The 18,680-nt window shown below is 39.4% G+C and overlaps 3 protein-coding genes across 4 annotated transcripts in view; 2 read left to right on the forward strand and 1 right to left on the reverse strand.

The window, feature by feature from the left end:
* LOC148076561 (uncharacterized) overlaps nucleotides 1-7,467 on the reverse strand; it is a 33,870-nt gene extending 26,403 nt beyond the window's left edge. For both annotated transcript variants that reach the window (XM_087793916.1, XM_087793917.1), the window contains exon 1: nucleotides 7,408-7,467. In XM_087793916.1, the coding sequence (XP_087650042.1) occupies nucleotides 7,408-7,433 (26 nt within the window). In that variant the 5' untranslated portion in view covers nucleotides 7,434-7,467. The remainder of the gene's footprint in view (nucleotides 1-7,407) is intronic.
* A 77-nt stretch (nucleotides 7,468-7,544) lies between these two features.
* On the forward strand, nucleotides 7,545-11,341 carry obi1 (ORC ubiquitin ligase 1). Its single transcript, XM_087793915.1, has 6 exons — nucleotides 7,545-7,700; nucleotides 7,819-7,954; nucleotides 8,642-8,733; nucleotides 8,895-9,116; nucleotides 9,223-9,311; nucleotides 9,879-11,341. Exons 1-6 carry the CDS (start codon nucleotides 7,629-7,631, stop codon nucleotides 11,146-11,148), a joined length of 1,881 nt encoding a protein of 626 aa, XP_087650041.1. The 5' UTR covers nucleotides 7,545-7,628; the 3' UTR covers nucleotides 11,149-11,341.
* A 3,654-nt stretch (nucleotides 11,342-14,995) lies between these two features.
* Nucleotides 14,996-18,110, forward strand: pou4f1 (POU class 4 homeobox 1). Its single transcript, XM_087793936.1, has 2 exons — nucleotides 14,996-15,469; nucleotides 15,705-18,110. The coding sequence occupies exons 1-2, from the start codon at nucleotides 15,347-15,349 to the stop codon at nucleotides 16,731-16,733; spliced, it is 1,152 nt and encodes a 383-aa protein (XP_087650062.1). The 5' UTR covers nucleotides 14,996-15,346; the 3' UTR covers nucleotides 16,734-18,110.
* Nucleotides 18,111-18,680: the final 570 nt, after the last annotated feature.

Genomic DNA, 18,680 nt, shown 5'->3' on the forward strand with positions numbered 1-18,680 from the left:
GAATTGCTTATTTATTAACGTTGAAAAAATTATAACTTCCAATTTGGTCATAGGTAAGATGTGGCCCACGTGCTTTACAATAGACAGGTGGAAAGACAATAATAATAATAATAATAATAGAATAGAATAGAATAGAAAAGCTTTATTCATCCCCAGAGGGGAAACACACTTTCACAACAGCGCATATTATATAATACTATATGTTGCTAGCTTTAGCTTAATATGGCTAACGTCAGGTTTATAATTTATGATGGTGTCAGCAAATATTAGTCACTCCAGGAAATTAAACCTACAATAAAGAATCAAATAATTTAAAACGTATGATACATATGTAAAAAAAACAATATTTTGTTTTTATTTCAATCATATTTTTGGGCCTTTTCTGTTGCCGTAACTGGATTTTCCCTTCACTGGACTAATAGAAGATTACCTTATCTCATCTTCAAACATGTTTGTGGTGTCTCTCCTGTGGTCCTGGAGCTTCTAGAACATCACGATCAATGACTTTAACATACATTACAGTCATCATTAGATCAGTGTCACATTAATCCAATTGTCTCTGAAGTAACTGGCTCACCATGATTTAAAAACCACGCAGCAACTTGCATTATCATTTCAGCATCTTTTATTAAATGGACATTCGCTTGGAGAATCCTGAATGTCATTTGCGACGATAAATACGTGTAACGCGGCGATGGAAGAATCCCTATTACAGTATGGAAGTGCTACTTTTATTTTCCGTCACACGCTAATGGATTTCAAACACATGACTACAAAACAGATGGTAAAGCTATACGAGACATTAGAGATTCGACTACTTTACGTCCTATTTATTCCTTATGTGCCACAAGCCTCCCGCCGGTGAGATATGGCCGGCACGGCACAAGAAACCTTTAATAAAATACAAAAGAGAAGAGGGGAAAATAGAGATTTACTGGCGGTCGTTTGACACGGGACTTGATATAAGGTGTTCATAACAAGTTTTGCATTTTATTCCTGCTCCCCTCGCACACATTTTAATCATATTTTATATGATCTATGTATGCAACACTCATCCTTCCACCGTCAGCCGACCTCTCCGAACGTGTCCCTCTTAAACAGATTGCTATAATACTTGTAATGATGGTCCTCTCCTGCTGTGTGAGGAGAGGGGACAGCGGCAGCAGGCTATAGTATTACCATAATACTCCCTCCCCCCCTCTACCACTGTCCCATGGGCCCGGCCGCGAGGGGATGTGGGCTAACTCCGCTGTGGAGGCGACTCAAGTGGCTGCCAGTCCTGCAGGGTGTGTGTGTGTGTGTGTGTGTGTGTGTGTGTGTGTGTGTGTGTGTGTGTGTGTGTGTGTGTGTGTGTGTGTGTGTGTGTGTGTGTGTGTGTGTGTGTGTGTGTGTGTGTGTGTGTGTGTGTGTGTGTGTGAAAGAGACAGGGCTGAACCTGCCTTGGGGCAATGTAATAAAAACACCCCACGCTGCTGGTGGTGATGGTGGCACTGCTGCTGTAGCTGCAGAGGATAAATATAAACCGGGCTCGCAACAAGGAGACGGCCCTCCAGTCACAGCCTGACTTACATCCTAATAATTAGGCCCCGTTTCCAATAAAACTGCTCTTTGTGCCCGTGTTCCTATTTCACTTGAGATTGCAGCTGCGGAGCCCAAAGATGGACCGTCGTCGTCCTCGCTCTGCTTTAATTCCAGCCATAAAAAGATCATTGTACTGGTGGATCACTGCAAAGTATTGAATGTTGAAATGAACATGGATGAGCCTCAATCTAATCGACACTTTTATGATCTCGTATTATACGTTTTAAACTCCCCACAAGCTAGTTTAACAGAACCGTTATTACTTAAAATTCTAACATTTCTGAATAAAAAGCATAGACAGCTGGTCAGGACCACCTCATTCGAACCCAAGTTTCTACCAAGAAAGACAGAGAAACATTTGAGGCACTTAAGAAAAAAACAACACACACATAATGTATGAAATAACTGGCTCAAGTTAAAGAGAGTTATCATCACATTGGAGTTCATTTGTAAACTATCTGTTAAATTTTTCTCTGTGGAGTGAGCTGGATGGATACGTACCAATGTTTGTGCCATGCAGCCAGAGGGAGAGAGGACCCGAGACCAAGACCAAGACCAAGACCAAGACTAAGACCAGTCTCGACAATTATAACACTAATATAGCATTCTAACTGTAATTATTTTTAAGTACATTGTATAATATTTTACTTGTGATAATGTTCTGCCTCACAAAATATTTGTATTATTATTTGAATGATACTGCTTGTAAATATTCTCTAAAAAGATGTTGACAAGTTGCTCTTTTTTAATTTGCAGATATAAAAAGCTCTTTTCCTTTCTGGGCATATTTTCTGATAAACAGTATTGGTATCTTGCATATTAGTTTGTTTGCCTTGATGCACTTCACATACCCTGTCATGTCTTAATGTTGTTACCTTTCTGTGGCCAGAATGAAGACCAAGAACCACATTGTCCCATCATATCTTGTTTGGTCCTTTTAATTTTTTTCTGTTTTGCTTGTTTTATTACTCCAGTTTTTAGATTATTGTACCTACTTTATGTAACTTCTTGAGTCTCTTTGTATATCTTATAGGATAGGATTCGATTCAATACGGTACAGTGCTATGAAATACCATACCATACCGTACCATACGGTACCCTACCATACCGTATCCGTACCAATACCATACCCTACCATACCATACGAAACAGTACCGTACCCTTCTCTACCGTTCCGTACCGTACCATACCGGACCGATACCATACTGTACCGTTCCGAACTGATACCATACCATATCATACCGTACCGTACCGTACCGTACCGTACCGTACCGTACCGTACCAATACCATACCATACCATACAATACCATACCATAACATGCCATACCATACTATACCCTACCCTACCGTACCGTACACTGTGGTATAGTGTCGAACAGTATGGTTTAATAAAGTACAGTGCAATATGATTTCCAATAAGTCTCCACTGTAACAAGGGTATGAGTCAATAGCTCAATTTTTATCATGATGAAATGTTTTTTTTTTGCCTGTTTATGGATAAAATGCTCATATTAAAGATAATTCCTTATGTCCATTAATGCCCTTTATATTGTCCTCACACTCTCCCTCTTCAGCCCCTGATAGTAGCTGATCAATAGCATGTTATCTAAAACCTCCTAATGTGCATTGCTTTATCTCTTACTCTTCAATTGACCCCCTCCTTGTTCTGACGTCTTTCTTTGTGACACTTTCCAGTGATGTTGAAAATGAATACCGATGGCTGTCCTTCCTTTAACACCAAAATCTACATAATATCTGAGCGTATTGTAGCAATAAAAAGGGTACGTTTATACCTCCCCCTAAATAGACTCTCATTCTTGTCCCACCTCTGGCTGCCCAGTGTGTGTCGGTGTGTGTGTGAGGATGAGAGGATCGTAAGCCGGGTGGGGTGGCAGCCAAGGGTTCCGGCTAATTAAAGCAAGCATTTGTCAGAGATTGCGCCTCAAACAGAAAAGGTCATGTGAACACCAGGGCACACGGCGCCGCTGCTGTGCTCTAAGGGCAATCTAAACCTTTCCCGGCTAAATGGTAAAGATGCTATTTGGCAGGCGCCGGGGAGAGAACACACTCCTGGCCAGTGGCGAAACTGACACATGGGCCATTGGTGCTTTGTCGTCCATTACATATGCTGGTCAAAGCTGCCAATCTGTGTCATTTAGGGATGAAAAATACGCTCCTGGACAGGATCAATAGACGCAGACGTCTGTTCTGGACATGATTAATTGACTGTCGGCAATTAATGACTTGAACTGTTGCAGAAGAAAGCAAGAAATCACGTGCAATGGTTCATTTCCAAGCATTTGTTATTGGGTTTATTAATAATGCTTGACTTTTTGTCTTACTTTTGAATGAAAAAAACCTAAACATTATGATTATTTTTTGCTTTTTTTTACTCGTTAAAGATAAGTAAAAATGTTTAATCTAATATGGACCTGCTTAGTGTTTTATCAGTTTGTGTACATTAACACTACTTCAAGAACGATATTTACTATGAAAGGCGACAATAATAACTGAAATGTGTTTTCTCACCGCAACTTCTGTTTATGATCAATATTGTTGCCTCAATGTATATGATTTTTGCTCTAAAAAGGAAACAAAAGTACCCAGAGACACCTGCCACAGTGAATGCATATCATTGCATTATGAGATTCAAACCTAGTGTCTACAGTTGACGGTTATCATAAAGGTAAGGTAAGGTATGGTAAAAACTTTATTGATCCCTCAGGAGGTCTCCTTCGGGAAATTGTTTTTTTCCAATAGCCAATACATACAGCAATTGTTTAAAATAAATAAAAATAAAATAAGAACAAGAACATAAAGAGAAAGAACAAGATGACACAATCTAAGTCTAAAGATAAAGACAAAGAACATAGATCAAAGAAAAACAACAAAGACAAAGGATACAAAGACTAACATAGAACAGAACATCCAGATACTTTCACTCCACTCCTGCCCCCGAACTCAGAATTGTACAATTTAATAGCCCGAGGAATGAATAAGTCCCTGAGTCTATTTGTTTTGCACCTGGGAAGGAGCATTCATGCACTCATTCACCTTATATTTGAATATAATATAACCTTATATTTCAATCCTGACTAAAAGACAAGAAGAAAACACAAACACTGCTCTGCGATCAGTTCATCACGGTGGTGCAAACAGCCACTTACACGTGTTTTGAGAGTGGGCTCGGTGTACACGCTCATTTGACACTCAATCCATTGAAATGAGATTAGAAGATGTCGTAGTTGGAGATAAATGAAGCAGAAGGAATGTTGGTCAAGATATGAGTAATCGCTTTGGTGGTAAAGGGTCTGTGGTGGAGACGCCATTTATCGCAGGGATTGTATTAATAAGAGAAACCTCGATGTCATTTAAAAACAATATCAATAAATTAAGATCTGCAATAAATACGTCACTTTCTCCATTAACCTCGGCGGCTAATATTCAACGTCATATTCTTCCTCTCAATAAATTATATTTGCGAGCTAGGTTTCAAAGTTTGCCTTTTCCATCAAGAATTCAACAGCTACAGCACATCTATTTACACATAAGCTATTTTAAACACCAGACACCCGTGCATAATAATTCACTTTAAGTCTAACCTTTTGAAAATCTTCATAGAACCATCAGAAATACAGGGTTATTTTTGTCACCTTTGTAAAATGCAAATTAGGTCTTCTTTTTTTTTTTTACATCTTAACCAAGGTGGGTGGAATATTCTGGGGAGCACAGCTTAACACCGAGGTTGGAAACTGCAAACTAAGCACTTTTAACTTTTCAATTTATTGGAAAAAGAGTAGATATGTATTCATGTTCACATCTACTCCTTGCAGAAAATATATTTATCTGTATACTGTAGTGGTGAAGAACCATGTTGGCGTGCTGGTTGAAGGTAGTACCACATAATAAGGTTCAATATGACCTCAAGCTATTTAGATATTCTTAAATCTATACTATTCAATTTTTTGTTATTTAGGATCCTAAGGTTCCGAAGACTCATTCAGAAAGGTAACTATTTTTAAAGCAGTAGTCTCTGAAACTCATTGTATTTCACCTTATTTTTATTGATTTTTTATTAAAAAAAACAACAACATATTTTAACATTGCTCATTTTGAATAGCTAACTTGACAATAAACGCAACTATGGCTGTCACATGCATAACTCCAACATTTAAAACATATTTATGTACAAAAATGTTAACTTTTCCCAGTATGAAAGTACAAACAGAACAACAACTAAAAGTGATAGTTTCACTCATTTTCTACTCATCCTTACGTCTACTAAAGGCTAAAGGTTGCGAAAATTTTCAGAGTAATCTGTGCGTTTTTTGGACTTTTTTGGCAGAAGTGTATTTCCATATGACCGGTGCAATAGGTGTTCACTTTTTTTGTTGTAAAAGACTCTACTAAAAACATGCAATTACCTCCAGACTGCTCCCTTGTAATCTCATTCTTGTAATAAAACCCTGACATGAGAAAAATGGTCAAGAAAAATAAAAGTAATAAGTCTATACTTTAAGATAAGTGTCTCAGGGTAAATCTTGACACAGCAGCTTCTGCTACAAACAAGCTTATAATATAGACTTTAAAAAATGTTTCCCACAACAATTTTTCATGTCGAGGCTTCAATTCAAGAGGGACATAACAGAGGAGCAGTTTGGAGTTATTTGGACGTTTTGACGTGTCTTTTTGGACGAAAAAAAAAGAGAGTCCTGTTGCTGCCGTTATGTGGACGTACATTTCTGCCTGTAACTCGGAAAAGGCACAGATTACTCTGAACATTCTCTCTAAGTTGACATGAGGCATGAGGCTGAAAAATGTGTGAAAGATATTAAGGTAAGGTAAGTTGTTTTTTTTCCAATAGCCACAGCAAATACAGCAATTTTTCACAAAAAATAAATCAAAATAAAATAAGGACAATAACAAAGAGAAATAAAGAGAAATAACAAGTTGATACAATCTAAGTCTAAAGATAAAGAACATAGATCAAAGAAAAGAACAAAGACAAAGGATATAAAGACTAACATAGATCAAAGAAAAATAACAAAGTCAAAGGATATAAAGACTAACATAGATCAAAGAAAAATAACAAAGACAAAGGATATAAAGACTAACATAGATCAAAGAAAAATAACAAAGACAAAGGATATAAAGACCAACATAGAACAGAACATCCAGATACTGCATTATCGATTAACAAGGTAAGGTAAGGTAAAACTTTATTTATCCCTCCTTTGGGAAATTGTTTAATTAATATTAATATTAATTATATTAATTAATTTATATTGCATTTCCAAATCGTAACATTTTTTCTGGAATTTCTAAATAATATATCTTTTAAATCCAAATGTATTGTATTGTAATTCTTCTCTCTTCTCCATATGTTGGACATATTTGCCTGTGCTTCTTGATTTTAACAAGTTTATTGTTCAATCCTGCGTCTAAATTCATAACCACGTTATTATTGTTTCCCATTTTCGGGTTCTTGTCGTGTTTCTCATTTGTCCAATTGGTTTCTGTGTTCTGTCTCTGTAGCCATCTACCTGTCCTTTCTTCTTCACAACATTTCCGCCAATTTTCTTTCATTTTTTTCAATTGATTTTGTTTTTTATTTCTGTTCCACTTTAATGGGATGACGATTTTATTGCTTCTTTTTAACATTTGTCAGCCATTTTATTTACCATTTTCCCTTAACCCGACATGAGCCTGTATCCAGAGAAATGCTATAGAATGCTATAGTCCCATTTGGATTCCAAATAATGTTTCTATTAGGATGTCTTTCCTACTATTAGTGTCCATTTCGTAAATACATAAGTTGTACTTACTTCTTCCACCCACTGGAAAACGTCATTATTCCTCCCGTGTTACTCTATTTTCAAATTTTGTTTTCACACCTTTTGCATACTCCAGGCTTCCGTAGAGCGGCGATTTGGCGCGCTTTTTGGAGAGCTTCCGGGTAGGAGGTTTGCTACTGCGACTCTGCTCTGCGCTGCAGTGCGTCTGTCTGAAGCGTGCGTGTGTTTACACGCTCTTCACCCTCCTCGAGATGGATACTAACTTCCAAACGTCAACTCTCTTCCTGACGCTGCCGATATCCTGCCAGATATGTCTCGGAAAGGTATACAAACATGTCCGCCCTCCGTTCCCTTGTTTACGTGTGTAGCTAGCTGATGCTACAAGCTAGCTAGCTAGGGTGAATGTCGTCTGTGTGTTAACGCGGTGTGTTTACTGTTCAGGTCAGGAGACCCGTCATCTGTAGCAACCACCACGTGTTCTGTGCGTCCTGCATGGAGATGTGGGTGAAGAACTCCAGCCACTGTCCCACATGCAGGGTTGCCATCACGACAGAGAACCCATACAAAGAAGTCCTAGGTGAGCTTCAGCAACACGAAAGGGTTCCATGTTTGTTTTCATTGAAATAGTTGTGTTTATTGTGTGGGTCTGGGCTTCGTTTAACCTGAATCTTGATGAGTTTTATTCCGTGATTATTGCATAAAATGTTTTAGTTATTAAAAAGAGATCTAAAGCTTGTATTGCCGGTGTTATAAAAACACAACATGGGATGTTTTGTGTGTGGGGTCGGTACATAATAAAAGAATGAAGTAAGATAACTCTCAAAATAAAAATAAGAAGTATATTGACATTAAGTAACTAATTAAATATTTTAGCACTATTATCTGTATTTCATCTAATGTAGTTTATGTCCATTGAAATGGATCAATAAACAATGTGTTATTTTTTCTCTCATATTAGTATCTTAATCCCATCAGTCACCTTAACATAATTTTAAGTTTTTAAGAATTAAAAATTAAGGAATTAAGGATCATGGCTGACCCTTCTCATCCTGGTTTAAAAATATATATACATTTCATGTATATCAAACAGTTTCCTCCCCCCAGCAATTGGACTCATGAATGCAAATAATTGTTACTGTCCAGACTTTTAATTTTACACACTTTCTGCATGTAAATAGTAAAAAAACTGTTTATTGGTGATAAAAGTTAAGAAAGTCAATGGGTGTCTCTTGTCAATATATCCATGGTTGTTTTGTGTTTGTAGGAGGCACAAATGAGAGTGATCATACGTACAGCCCCACTACAAAAAAACGACTCAGGAAAACCAGAGGAGAGCTGCTCTTTCAGGAATATGAGGTATATTTTGTTTTGAATCTTTCATAGTATTGCCTTTTTATGTTATTTTTTTGCTTGGCTCACTATAATTAAAGTTTGATCAAACATACTTAAATTCAATTTTTTATGTGTGTTTTTGGTGCTTTATTCTTGGTAACCATCTAATCTGTCGTGTCGCACAGGTCGAAATTGACAATCTAATGAAAGATAATGAAGAGTTAAAAAACAAGAAGCAGCACCTGGAGCTGCAACTGAAGACCGCCTTGGATCCGGGAAATTTCAAATCTGCCCACAGCGATGAAAAAACTGTCGATCCGTACATCCTTGAAGAACTGGCCAATAAGCTGCGAGCTGCTACCGACGCTTGCGATGACGTAAAGAACGACATGGACAGACTAAAAGAGGCATGTCCTTTATTTTGTTTATGGTTGAGGACATGTAACAATCAAATGACTTTTGTTATGCTAGTTTTAGGCACATCGTTTAAATATCTCTTTTTTTCTTCCTCAGGCAAACAAGGTGTTGCGATCGCAAAACCTTGACCTTGTTCGGGAGAATATGAGACTCAAAGCCGAGGTGGCCAGCAGATCACCACAGAAGTAAGTTTTATTTATTTGATAATGAACAAAACTTCTGGTTGCTTTTGTGAGCTCAGGCTGTTGCCTTGTGTTCCGGACATGTTTACACACCAAGGTTTTCCCAAAACCAACAAGTTAATATTAATGCATTATGGAGAGTGACTTGCCCAAGGACACCTCAAAGATTCCCTTGTGGTGAAGTGATGCTAATTCAGCAAACATGTTGTGAAACTACTAGTACATTCATGTCATTGAAAAAAAACTTTTTGCCAAAGAATTGAAATAAATTTCAGTTTTCATCATTTTATTTGCTTATTTAGTGCATAACAATATCTGCCGTGAACAGATGCAATCTTGTAAGAAAATGTGTGTTTAACAGTGGTAAATATTCATGTAATATACAAACAGTGTAGTTTATTTAAGATATTAAGAGAAAGATTATCCAAATAAAATGCTGTTTGAGTAAAAAGTAATTCTCTATTATCTGGTATTTAAAAAAATAAAAAACAATTTATTATTCTGGTTGTGATGTCTTTCCTAGTGTATATAGTTTTTACAATGTTTTATCTCATTTTTGTCCACTCTCAGGTTTGGGCGCTACACCGTGGCAGCCCTGGAAGCAAAAGTCCAGCAGTATGAACGCGACATGGAGCACCTAAGGAAAGCCCTGGAGCGCAGCGACCAGTACGTTGAAGACCTGGAGAGTCAGCTGAGCAAGGCTGAGCCCGGAACTGTTGAGATGCCGCAGGTGTGCGTCACCGACAAGTCCCCAACAGAGTCTCTCACACAACAAATCAAAATTGACATGATGAAGAGAAGCACCAGCGACGACGAGAGAGCCTCGATCTGCAGTAATCCACAGACGGAGTCCGGATCGTTCCCCTCGTATCATGGCCTGATGTTCCCGCCTTCAGTGGAACAGAGTGAGCTGAACAAAAGTGTGAGCCAGAGCAGTGCGGTCGTCGACAGCACCACCTCTGACCTGCTGCCCTCCACGCCGTCCTCAGCATTTCGCTCACTGACGGTTCGCAGTCCGGCTCTCTCTGAGAAAAGGGGTTCGGTCAAATCTCGTTCTTATCTGAGGAAGCTCGATTTCGATGGAATTCCCAGTCCGAGGAAGAGCAACGGCATCTCCGAAAATCCCTTCAGCAGCCTTGACAAATTCTCTAAAAGTCTGTCTTCAAACACCGAAGCACATTCTTTCAAGTCTGTTTTCTGGGGGGCCTGGGAAAAATCCAAATCCAGTGAACAACCATTCGCTGGTCAAACTAAGATGGATACAGCAAGCGATGTTGCTGATGAGCCAGACACTTTCCAGAAGTACAGTGAGGCTTCCATGGACGCAGCGTTCCTGGACAAAATCTCCGAGTTGGACTCTATGATGCTGGAAGGCGAGGGCTCCAACAACAGAGGGTCTCGGCTCTCCCTCGCCCGCTCGTCTCCTGCGGAATTGAACTCTTCTCTCGTTCAAGAACCGGCAACCGAGGAAGTAGTTGAGGGTGAGGCCGAACTATCCTGTGGCACCTTAAACACCGAAAACAACAACAACAACAACAAAGAGGGAGGGTTTTCTCCACAGAGGTCGGATGAAGTCGGCGAAGTCCCGGTGTGTGCTGGACACGGAGTAGTTCCAGAGACCGGAGAGATGCCTTTTGATTCACTGTTTGATCCGATAGACGAGAGCAGCGCCGGCCCCTCAGACGCCAGACTGGAACAACACCAGGATGGTGAGGGCTCCTTCCCTGGTGAATCTGCAAACACACCAAGAGAGAGACTGATGTTTGGTCACGCAGCGAAAAGAAGATCCTACAGTCCCTTCAACACGAGCAGTCCCACAAAACTGTCCAAGCTTATTTGAAGATGTTACCTGCACGGCCCACTCCTCACACGCCAGAATATATTTTCTACGCTCACTGTGGGATGTCGGATCATAGATGAAAACATGGAAGCTCGAGGTTCAATTGTTATTGATATGTATCTGTGTGATGAAACGATGTTAAAGAAAAGATGAGAACTGAATGATTAAAAAATTAAAATGCATTGAGAAATAAGTGGTTTCTGTGGAGTTACTTAAACTACTTTGAGAATCCAGTAAAAACGGGGAGAGGTCAAAGGTTGATCACATTTTATTTTTCCCATAAAATTATTCCTCAAGCGGTTCTATTCTGTGTCTCCAACAAATGACAAAGAAGGAGAATCATAATATTCGTGTATTTTCTCCTGGGCTTATACTAATGTATCTAATCTCATTTGATCAAGTAATCGGCTTTTAAAATATTTATAGGTAAATATTTAAATTAGAAGAGTTTTGTACAAACGGACACATTTTTATTGATGTTTTGATATCTACCAGCGTTTACTAGATTATAATAGCACATATCATCCTCACTTTGCTTCTAGCTTAACTCTTAAAAGTTGCATTACAGTAAGATGTGCCTATTAATAAATTATTTTGTATTTTAACTTTGAAATTAACAGAATAGTTATAGATAGATAAAACTGTATTGATCCCTCTGAATACAGCAACATCTTAGATAAAGGATAAGAAAAAATGGCAAAAGAAGACAACAATGCATATCCGATAATATGGCAGATCAACAACCATTAAATATTCTGTTAAGTAAAAAAAGAAAGTTGTCTTCACACTAAAAATCTATTTTTGTCGTTTAACGTGTAAGACGTTTTAAAAAACATACATTTTGTATGTTCTTTGGTGTTTAATTGTATATAAATCAGATGAACTGTAAAATGACAAGATTTAAATATCAATATATACATTTATCTGAAGGAGGGCTGCTTGAAAACAATACTCAAGTGACAAAACAAAACTCAAAATAACATATTGAATGCTGTATGTCCTTCAACACGGGTCTGCAGCTAATGACCGCTGGCTTCTGTTTAAGTCGATAAATAATTCTCATTAATTCTCTTATTTCTATAATTGATTTTTGCACTTGTCGACTGCATTATTAGCTGTGTTACTACATCTGCTCCCATTAGAGTCTCTAACAGGGGGGTGGGGGGGCTGTTTACACCAGAGCAGAGCGCGATGCCTCCCCCATAATGACACACATTAACCTCGCTGTAATTCCATGGAAGCAGAGAGCACCTGATTTATTATGCAAATGTGACGATATCATGTATATTTCACATACCTCTAATTGCTGCATGCAATTTTAATTGGACAACCGTTGTGGTTTGGATAAATGAAGTGCTAATTCATTGGGATAAATTAATTTAGGGTAAAGACTGTGTACAAGGTTACACCGGCTGTATTAAATCAATTTGTTTAGCGCTCGTCCGGCTCTGATGTGCGTTTCCACGAGTGTGATTTTGTAATTGAGATGATTTAATATCCGTCCACATATTTACCACAGACAGTATTTGAAGTTTGAAATAGTTTGTTTGTGAGCATTATTACTTGGATGTAAATTAAGAAATGAATCTAAAAAGTAGAGAAGCACTTTTAATGTTGAGGTTAACTATAACAACAGGCAACGATTGTGCACCAACTATTGTGTTGTGATACACTAATGAAGCTTTATGAAGCGCTGTTTTAATTTTCAGAGCCCACTAGATGGCACTGTTTGCTCTATAATACGTTTTTTAACCGATATAATGAAACCTCAAACCATTTTTAAAGTGAGAGCACCACCTCAAAAATTAGGCCTTTCTTCACGAAGCTTCATCAGTCCATCACTACATGAATCATGATCAGTCAATTATGAACTCAACACTCTGGAAATCAATGCTACTAAACTAGTTGTCACAAATTTACAAACAAAAAGTAAATACAATATATTTTCACTTGTTATAAGTCACCTGTCAAACTCAGGGCCTAAGGGCCAAATTTGGCCAGCGTACTCATTCAAAGTAAAAGTTGATAAAATAAAGGATGGTGCATTATCTAGGTCAATGATTCTAGCAGGACTTCCAGTAAGAAAACAGTTTCGATGGGAGCGTTTAATAAACACAAATGTGATAAGGATTTATTCAGCTTGGAAAGACAATATCACAGTCACAGTCAAACTTCCTGTTAAAAACAGTTTTGCAAATAAACCATTTTTAATGGCTTTTGACTTAAATTTTTCAAAGATTTTGGCCCTTTTTGTGATGGAGTTTGACATCCCTAATATGTGTGAAACGATCTACCAAGTCCAAATCCAAGATGTTCCAAATACACAAATGCAAATTCTAAGTTAAGTGTTACTCTTTAGGTGATTATATATCTTAATAATAAGTGTAATGACATATCTTTACTTTTCAGAAAGAGGATGCAGCTTTTGTGTTTTTTCCTGGGTGTGACCCATGCCTCCTCCCAAGTGCCCTGAAAACTACTTGCAGGAACACAAACAGCTATAGTCCTAGTCTCTCCTGAATGACAAAGCTCTTTGTATCAAACTCTATGTAAGTCACTCAACCTTCTTCTTTCTGTCACTATTCAAAGTCTCTAAAGTCTCTCTACTCCGCGTCAAGAGTGGGAAAGCAGATCTGCCCGTAAATCGAGAGACTCTGAGCTGTGGTTTACTTTTTCACCAGGATAGACGATACAGGATCCTCATGACTGAAGATGCTGCACCGACCCATCTGTCTTACTATCAATCGTGAACTTTGGGGTAAAGGGCAACATCCAAACTGTAGGGTTTGTGTTTCCAAGTATACCTGTGATAGTATTTAGTGTTTTAAAGTTAGAATATGAAACCAGTGCTAGTTACACTTCAATTCATCCTTCTAATGCATTTTAAAAAAAATTCATACGTATACACATGAAGTACTAAAATATATTTCTACAGTACTTTTGTTTTCATTGTTACTGATGTGTCTTTTTTCAAAACGCTGTGCACTTTAAACATAATACAGTTATTTATCTTAAATAGTTTCAAAAAACTATTAGCAAATATGGTTTTCCTAATGTATTTGTGATCTACATAAATTAAATTGACACTCAAAATACACAAAGATACAAAGTACTTCCGGGTGATACATTTTAACATTACAGCAAGTGATGGTATTGACCAGCTAAGCTAGCAAGTATACAGATACACTTTATAATCCAGTTGAAAAGTTAAAAAAAATAAAAATAAAAAAGCTATAATGTATTACAGGTTGGTTAGTTTCAACATGATTTTGGACCTTGTCTGCTTAAGACCTTGGCTCCTCAAATAGCTTAAGTTATCAGTGTCTTGTTAATAGCTTGAGTAAGCAGAGTGTGGTTTAGACATAAATCCAATAAAACCATTTTTCATTATGTAATGACGTAAGTGATCATGTCCATCATTTAAATTATTAAAAAAATGTACATTTTGGTTACAAAATAAAGAAATCTGAATTAATATTTCAGGCTTATTCGATGGGGGATTCCAGATATTTAGAAAGTTACTGGTAAAAATGACTAAAAGGTGTACGACTCACTCATAACAATGTACTGTTTGGATCCTTCAACACACTTTGACACAAATCTCAGAAAATCTGATTTATAGCTAAACTTTTTTTTTTAGAAATGATTTGGCACATGACAATAATAGACAAATTAAACATTCAAATATTCTCCCCTGTCAATTACTCAAACTATAAAATATGGGATATTTTCATTACTTTCAGATGATAAGATCGACTTCTACACTTCCCTTCTACGACTACATGTAGAAAATTCCATGCTGCTTTTTTGTCTGGGTGTGGGTGAGTCTCCAGATGTGTCTGCCTGCCCTGAGAGGATCTCTTTTTTTTTTTTTTTTTTTTTAATTCTCCCAGCCTTTTTTTTCCACTGTTCTGGCAGCTCCGGTCTCGCGAGAGAGCGGGGCGAGCGCGGGACTTGACGAGATGTGAGGCGCTCAGGTGTAAGAGTCTCTCTCATCCCCCAGCAGAGGGGGAAACACTAGACAGATAAGTGCGTGTGAGAGACTGCAGGCATCTCTGTGATCTCCGAGGGGCTCAAGGCTTGTATCACATCCTCTGGAACCTATCTATGACTGCGACTATCCACCGGCTCTTTTCCACGCCGGTCCTCATCCTTTCTTTCTTCTGGTGCACTTTAATCCACGACGCGGCTCCTCAAGATGATGTCCATGAACAGCAAGCAGGCGCACTTCGCCATGCACCCTTCTCTCCCCGAGCACAAGTACACGACCCTGCACTCCAGCTCGGAGGCGATAAGAAGAGCGTGTCTGCAGACTCCACAGGTAATCTATCCTTCTTTTTTTTTTTTAAAGAAAAAACTTTTTTTTTCCTGCACGTGTGATGTTTTTTTCATGCGCTCACCCGGAGTCGCTGTGATCTTCTTGAAAGCGGGCGTCTCTGTTTTTGTATTAATTTTTATGACCCGCTGCCTCAGAAGAAATATTCTTACTCTTGTTCTTCTCTTACTTTTTTTTCCCTCTTCTTCTCGCCCCCCCCTCCCTCCATCCCCTCCATCAGCTGCAGAGCAACATCTTCGCCAGCTTGGATGAGACCCTGCTGGCCCGGGCCGAGGCTCTGGCCGCCGTGGACATCGCGGTGTCCCAGGGCAAGACGCACCCGTTCAAGCCGGACGCCACCTACCACACCATGAGCACGGTGCCGTGCTCGTCCAACTCCACGGTGCCGCTGGCGCACCACCACCACCACCATCACCACCACCACCACCCGAACCTGGAGCCCCCGGACTTAATGGACCACATCACGTCGCCGTCGCTGAGCCTGATGTCCGGCGGCGGGCACGACGGGTCCGGAGGCGGAGGGGGAGGCGGAGGCGGAGGCGGAGGCGGAGGGGTTGGCGGCGGCGGCGTCGGCGTCGGCGGCGGCGGTCTCCTCTCCGCCTCGTCGCACCCGCACTCGCACATGCACGGCCTGGGTCACCTGTCCCACCAGGCAGCCATGAGCATGAACTCGCCCCTCACCCACCACCACGGTTTGTTGCCGGGTCACCACGGGGGGAACCAGGGCTGCCTGGGTCTCACGAACGCCGGGCTCCCCTCCATCAACGACTCGGACACGGACCCGCGGGAGTTGGAGGCGTTCGCCGAGCGCTTTAAGCAGCGGAGGATCAAGCTGGGGGTCACCCAGGCGGACGTGGGCGGCGCCCTGGCCAACCTGAAGATCCCCGGCGTGGGCTCCCTCAGCCAAAGTACAATCTGTCGCTTCGAGTCGTTGACTTTGTCCCACAACAACATGATCGCGTTGAAGCCGATCCTGCAGGCCTGGCTGGAGGAGGCCGAGGGCGCCCAGCGGGAGAAGATGAGCAAACCGGACATTTTCAACGGCGGGGAAAAGAAGCGCAAGCGGACCTCCATCGCGGCCCCGGAGAAGAGGTCTCTGGAGGCGTACTTCGCGGTGCAGCCGCGGCCCTCCTCCGAGAAAATAGCGGCTATCGCGGAAAAGTTGGACCTGAAAAAAAACGTGGTGCGAGTGTGGTTTTGTAACCAAAGACAGAAGCAGAAGAGGTTGAAATTCTCCGCTGCGCACTGATAACCACAGAAAAAAAGGGGGTAACACTTAATAAGGATTCTTTTATTAAGGTTTACAAAGGCACTTAGAGAAATAGGATTTCTAAACCTGGAAAAAAAAGCAGGGTTGAGAGGCTCATTCGATAAAAAAAATGTCTTTATTAAAAATATCTGTAGCAGTAAACAATTTACACTCTACTTTAAACAGAAAGTTGCAATATTTAACGTAATAAATTCACTTTATATATATATATAAATTCAAATATGCACAAAACACACGAGAAATCCAAGAGAAATAACAAATATCTATAATAAATATCTCATCTAAAAAAAAAGCACAAATTGAATGTTAAAAACAACGAGCCTCAAACCAACATCTTCCCGGTGCTCAGTTTGTAAACCTTTATAAAAGGAGTTGTTATTAAAGTGTTAAAAGGGACGGACTTTGGGGACCAAGAGACACTAAGACACCACCTCGGTCTTTTGTCTCCAGCGACTTTACACGTTGGTGCACAATGGGGGGGGGGCTTTGTAAACCCCCCCGTTCCGAGGCGTCATATATCTGGTTTATTTTCACGTTATCGGTGAATGTGAAGTATGCAAATAACACGCAAATTTCGCTCCGTTCTTACGAGGGAAAATTTTAAGTGACATTGCCTTTTGAAAAACAAAAAAATTTGCTTGAAAATATAGCGAGTTTGATTTAAACCTGATATTATTTGAAGTATAGCCATTTACAAATTACCTCATTGAGTGTCGAGCTATGTTGGGAATTTATTTATTTGTTGGTGTTGTCGGTATCGATCATTCACTGTTTATTTATTAATTATTTATTTATTTATTGACCTAAATTTGGAGTTGAGTTTCGTTCACAAAAAGGGGCCTGCATGGAATCCTACTTCACGGGCAAAAGTACTTTCAGCCGTCGCTGGTTGTCACATTTATAGATATATTTATTTACGATTTGCACAAACCTATTGATGGGGAAAAAAATGTTTTGTATATACAAACATCACTGGATCACTTAGGTGAACGTCTTATGGATATTTGGCATCATGAATAATGAACCACAAATTCTGAATCAAAGCAGATAAACGATGTATTGAATCACACGTGATCAGATCGTTCCCAGCGGATGGTCACTGTTTATGGAATGTTTTCACATTAAGACCGGTGTTCGTCGTGTTTATTGTAATGTAAGTGACATTTTTTTTTTTTGTGCACAAGTATGTTTACAAAAAAAAAACTGCAGTGACATGAGCATCACGAAGACAATGACACACTGTCTCTTTTTCCTGTCACACACACTTTTCCACTTTGCTTATGTTCCATTACTATTATTCATCCTGTTAGCCAAAATCAAGCCAGGAGATGTTTCAGCGATCTTCTAATAAATTGAAGAAAGATACTATTTTTTTCCTGCTTGTGATTGAACCTTGTTTTGCTGCCACTCTGTTTTTTAAGTAGGATTATCTTTCCACTAAACACCATAATAATATTTTTTATTATCTATACAGGCTACAAAACGAAAACATGTAATATTAAATCCTATTCATCATCGATTGTCTGATCCAAATCGAAAAATATTACTCTCTCTCTCTTTATGAAAATGTTATCTTCCTGCACTTTACTCCAGTTACATAAAACGACATATAATCGTCTCGTGTTCGTAAATTATGAAGCCATTTTGCGAGGGTAGTATTCCTGGAGGTGCCTCAGTAACGGTGCAGGCAAACACAATCCAGCTTTAATGAAGTTTCACTGTCAGGACAACTCAAGAGTCTTTTAAAGACTCTCCCCTTGACACCCGAATCATTCGCTGAATGCACAACATAGTCACGAGTCTAAAAATATTTCCCTTCTGATTTCAGCAGTTTACAGCTCACCCCCCGAGCCATTAAAAAAAAAAGGATTCGTTAAATAAGATTTATTTGGGATTTAAAATGTGGGCTAACTTCATACAATCGAT

The sequence above is a fragment of the Callionymus lyra genome, chromosome 6 (assembly GCF_982586985.1).
Source record: "Callionymus lyra chromosome 6, fCalLyr1.hap1.1, whole genome shotgun sequence".
Taxonomy (NCBI): domain Eukaryota; kingdom Metazoa; phylum Chordata; class Actinopteri; order Syngnathiformes; family Callionymidae; genus Callionymus; species Callionymus lyra.

What these genes read in the sequence shown, in the direction of transcription:
- obi1 (XM_087793915.1), top strand. Translation starts at nt 7,629, where the DNA reads ATGGATACTAACTTCCAAACGTCAACTCTCTTCCTGACGCTGCCGATA. An exon ending in ACATGGACAGACTAAAAGAG is followed by an intron (nt 9,117 to 9,222) that starts GCATGTCCTTTA and finishes TTTCTTCCTCAG; the next exon opens with GCAAACAAGGTGTTGCGATC. An exon ending in GCCAGCAGATCACCACAGAA is followed by an intron (nt 9,312 to 9,878) that starts GTAAGTTTTATT and finishes GTCCACTCTCAG; the next exon opens with GTTTGGGCGCTACACCGTGG.
- pou4f1 (XM_087793936.1), top strand. Translation starts at nt 15,347, where the DNA reads ATGATGTCCATGAACAGCAAGCAGGCGCACTTCGCCATGCACCCTTCT. An exon ending in CGTGTCTGCAGACTCCACAG is followed by an intron (nt 15,470 to 15,704) that starts GTAATCTATCCT and finishes CCCCTCCATCAG; the next exon opens with CTGCAGAGCAACATCTTCGC.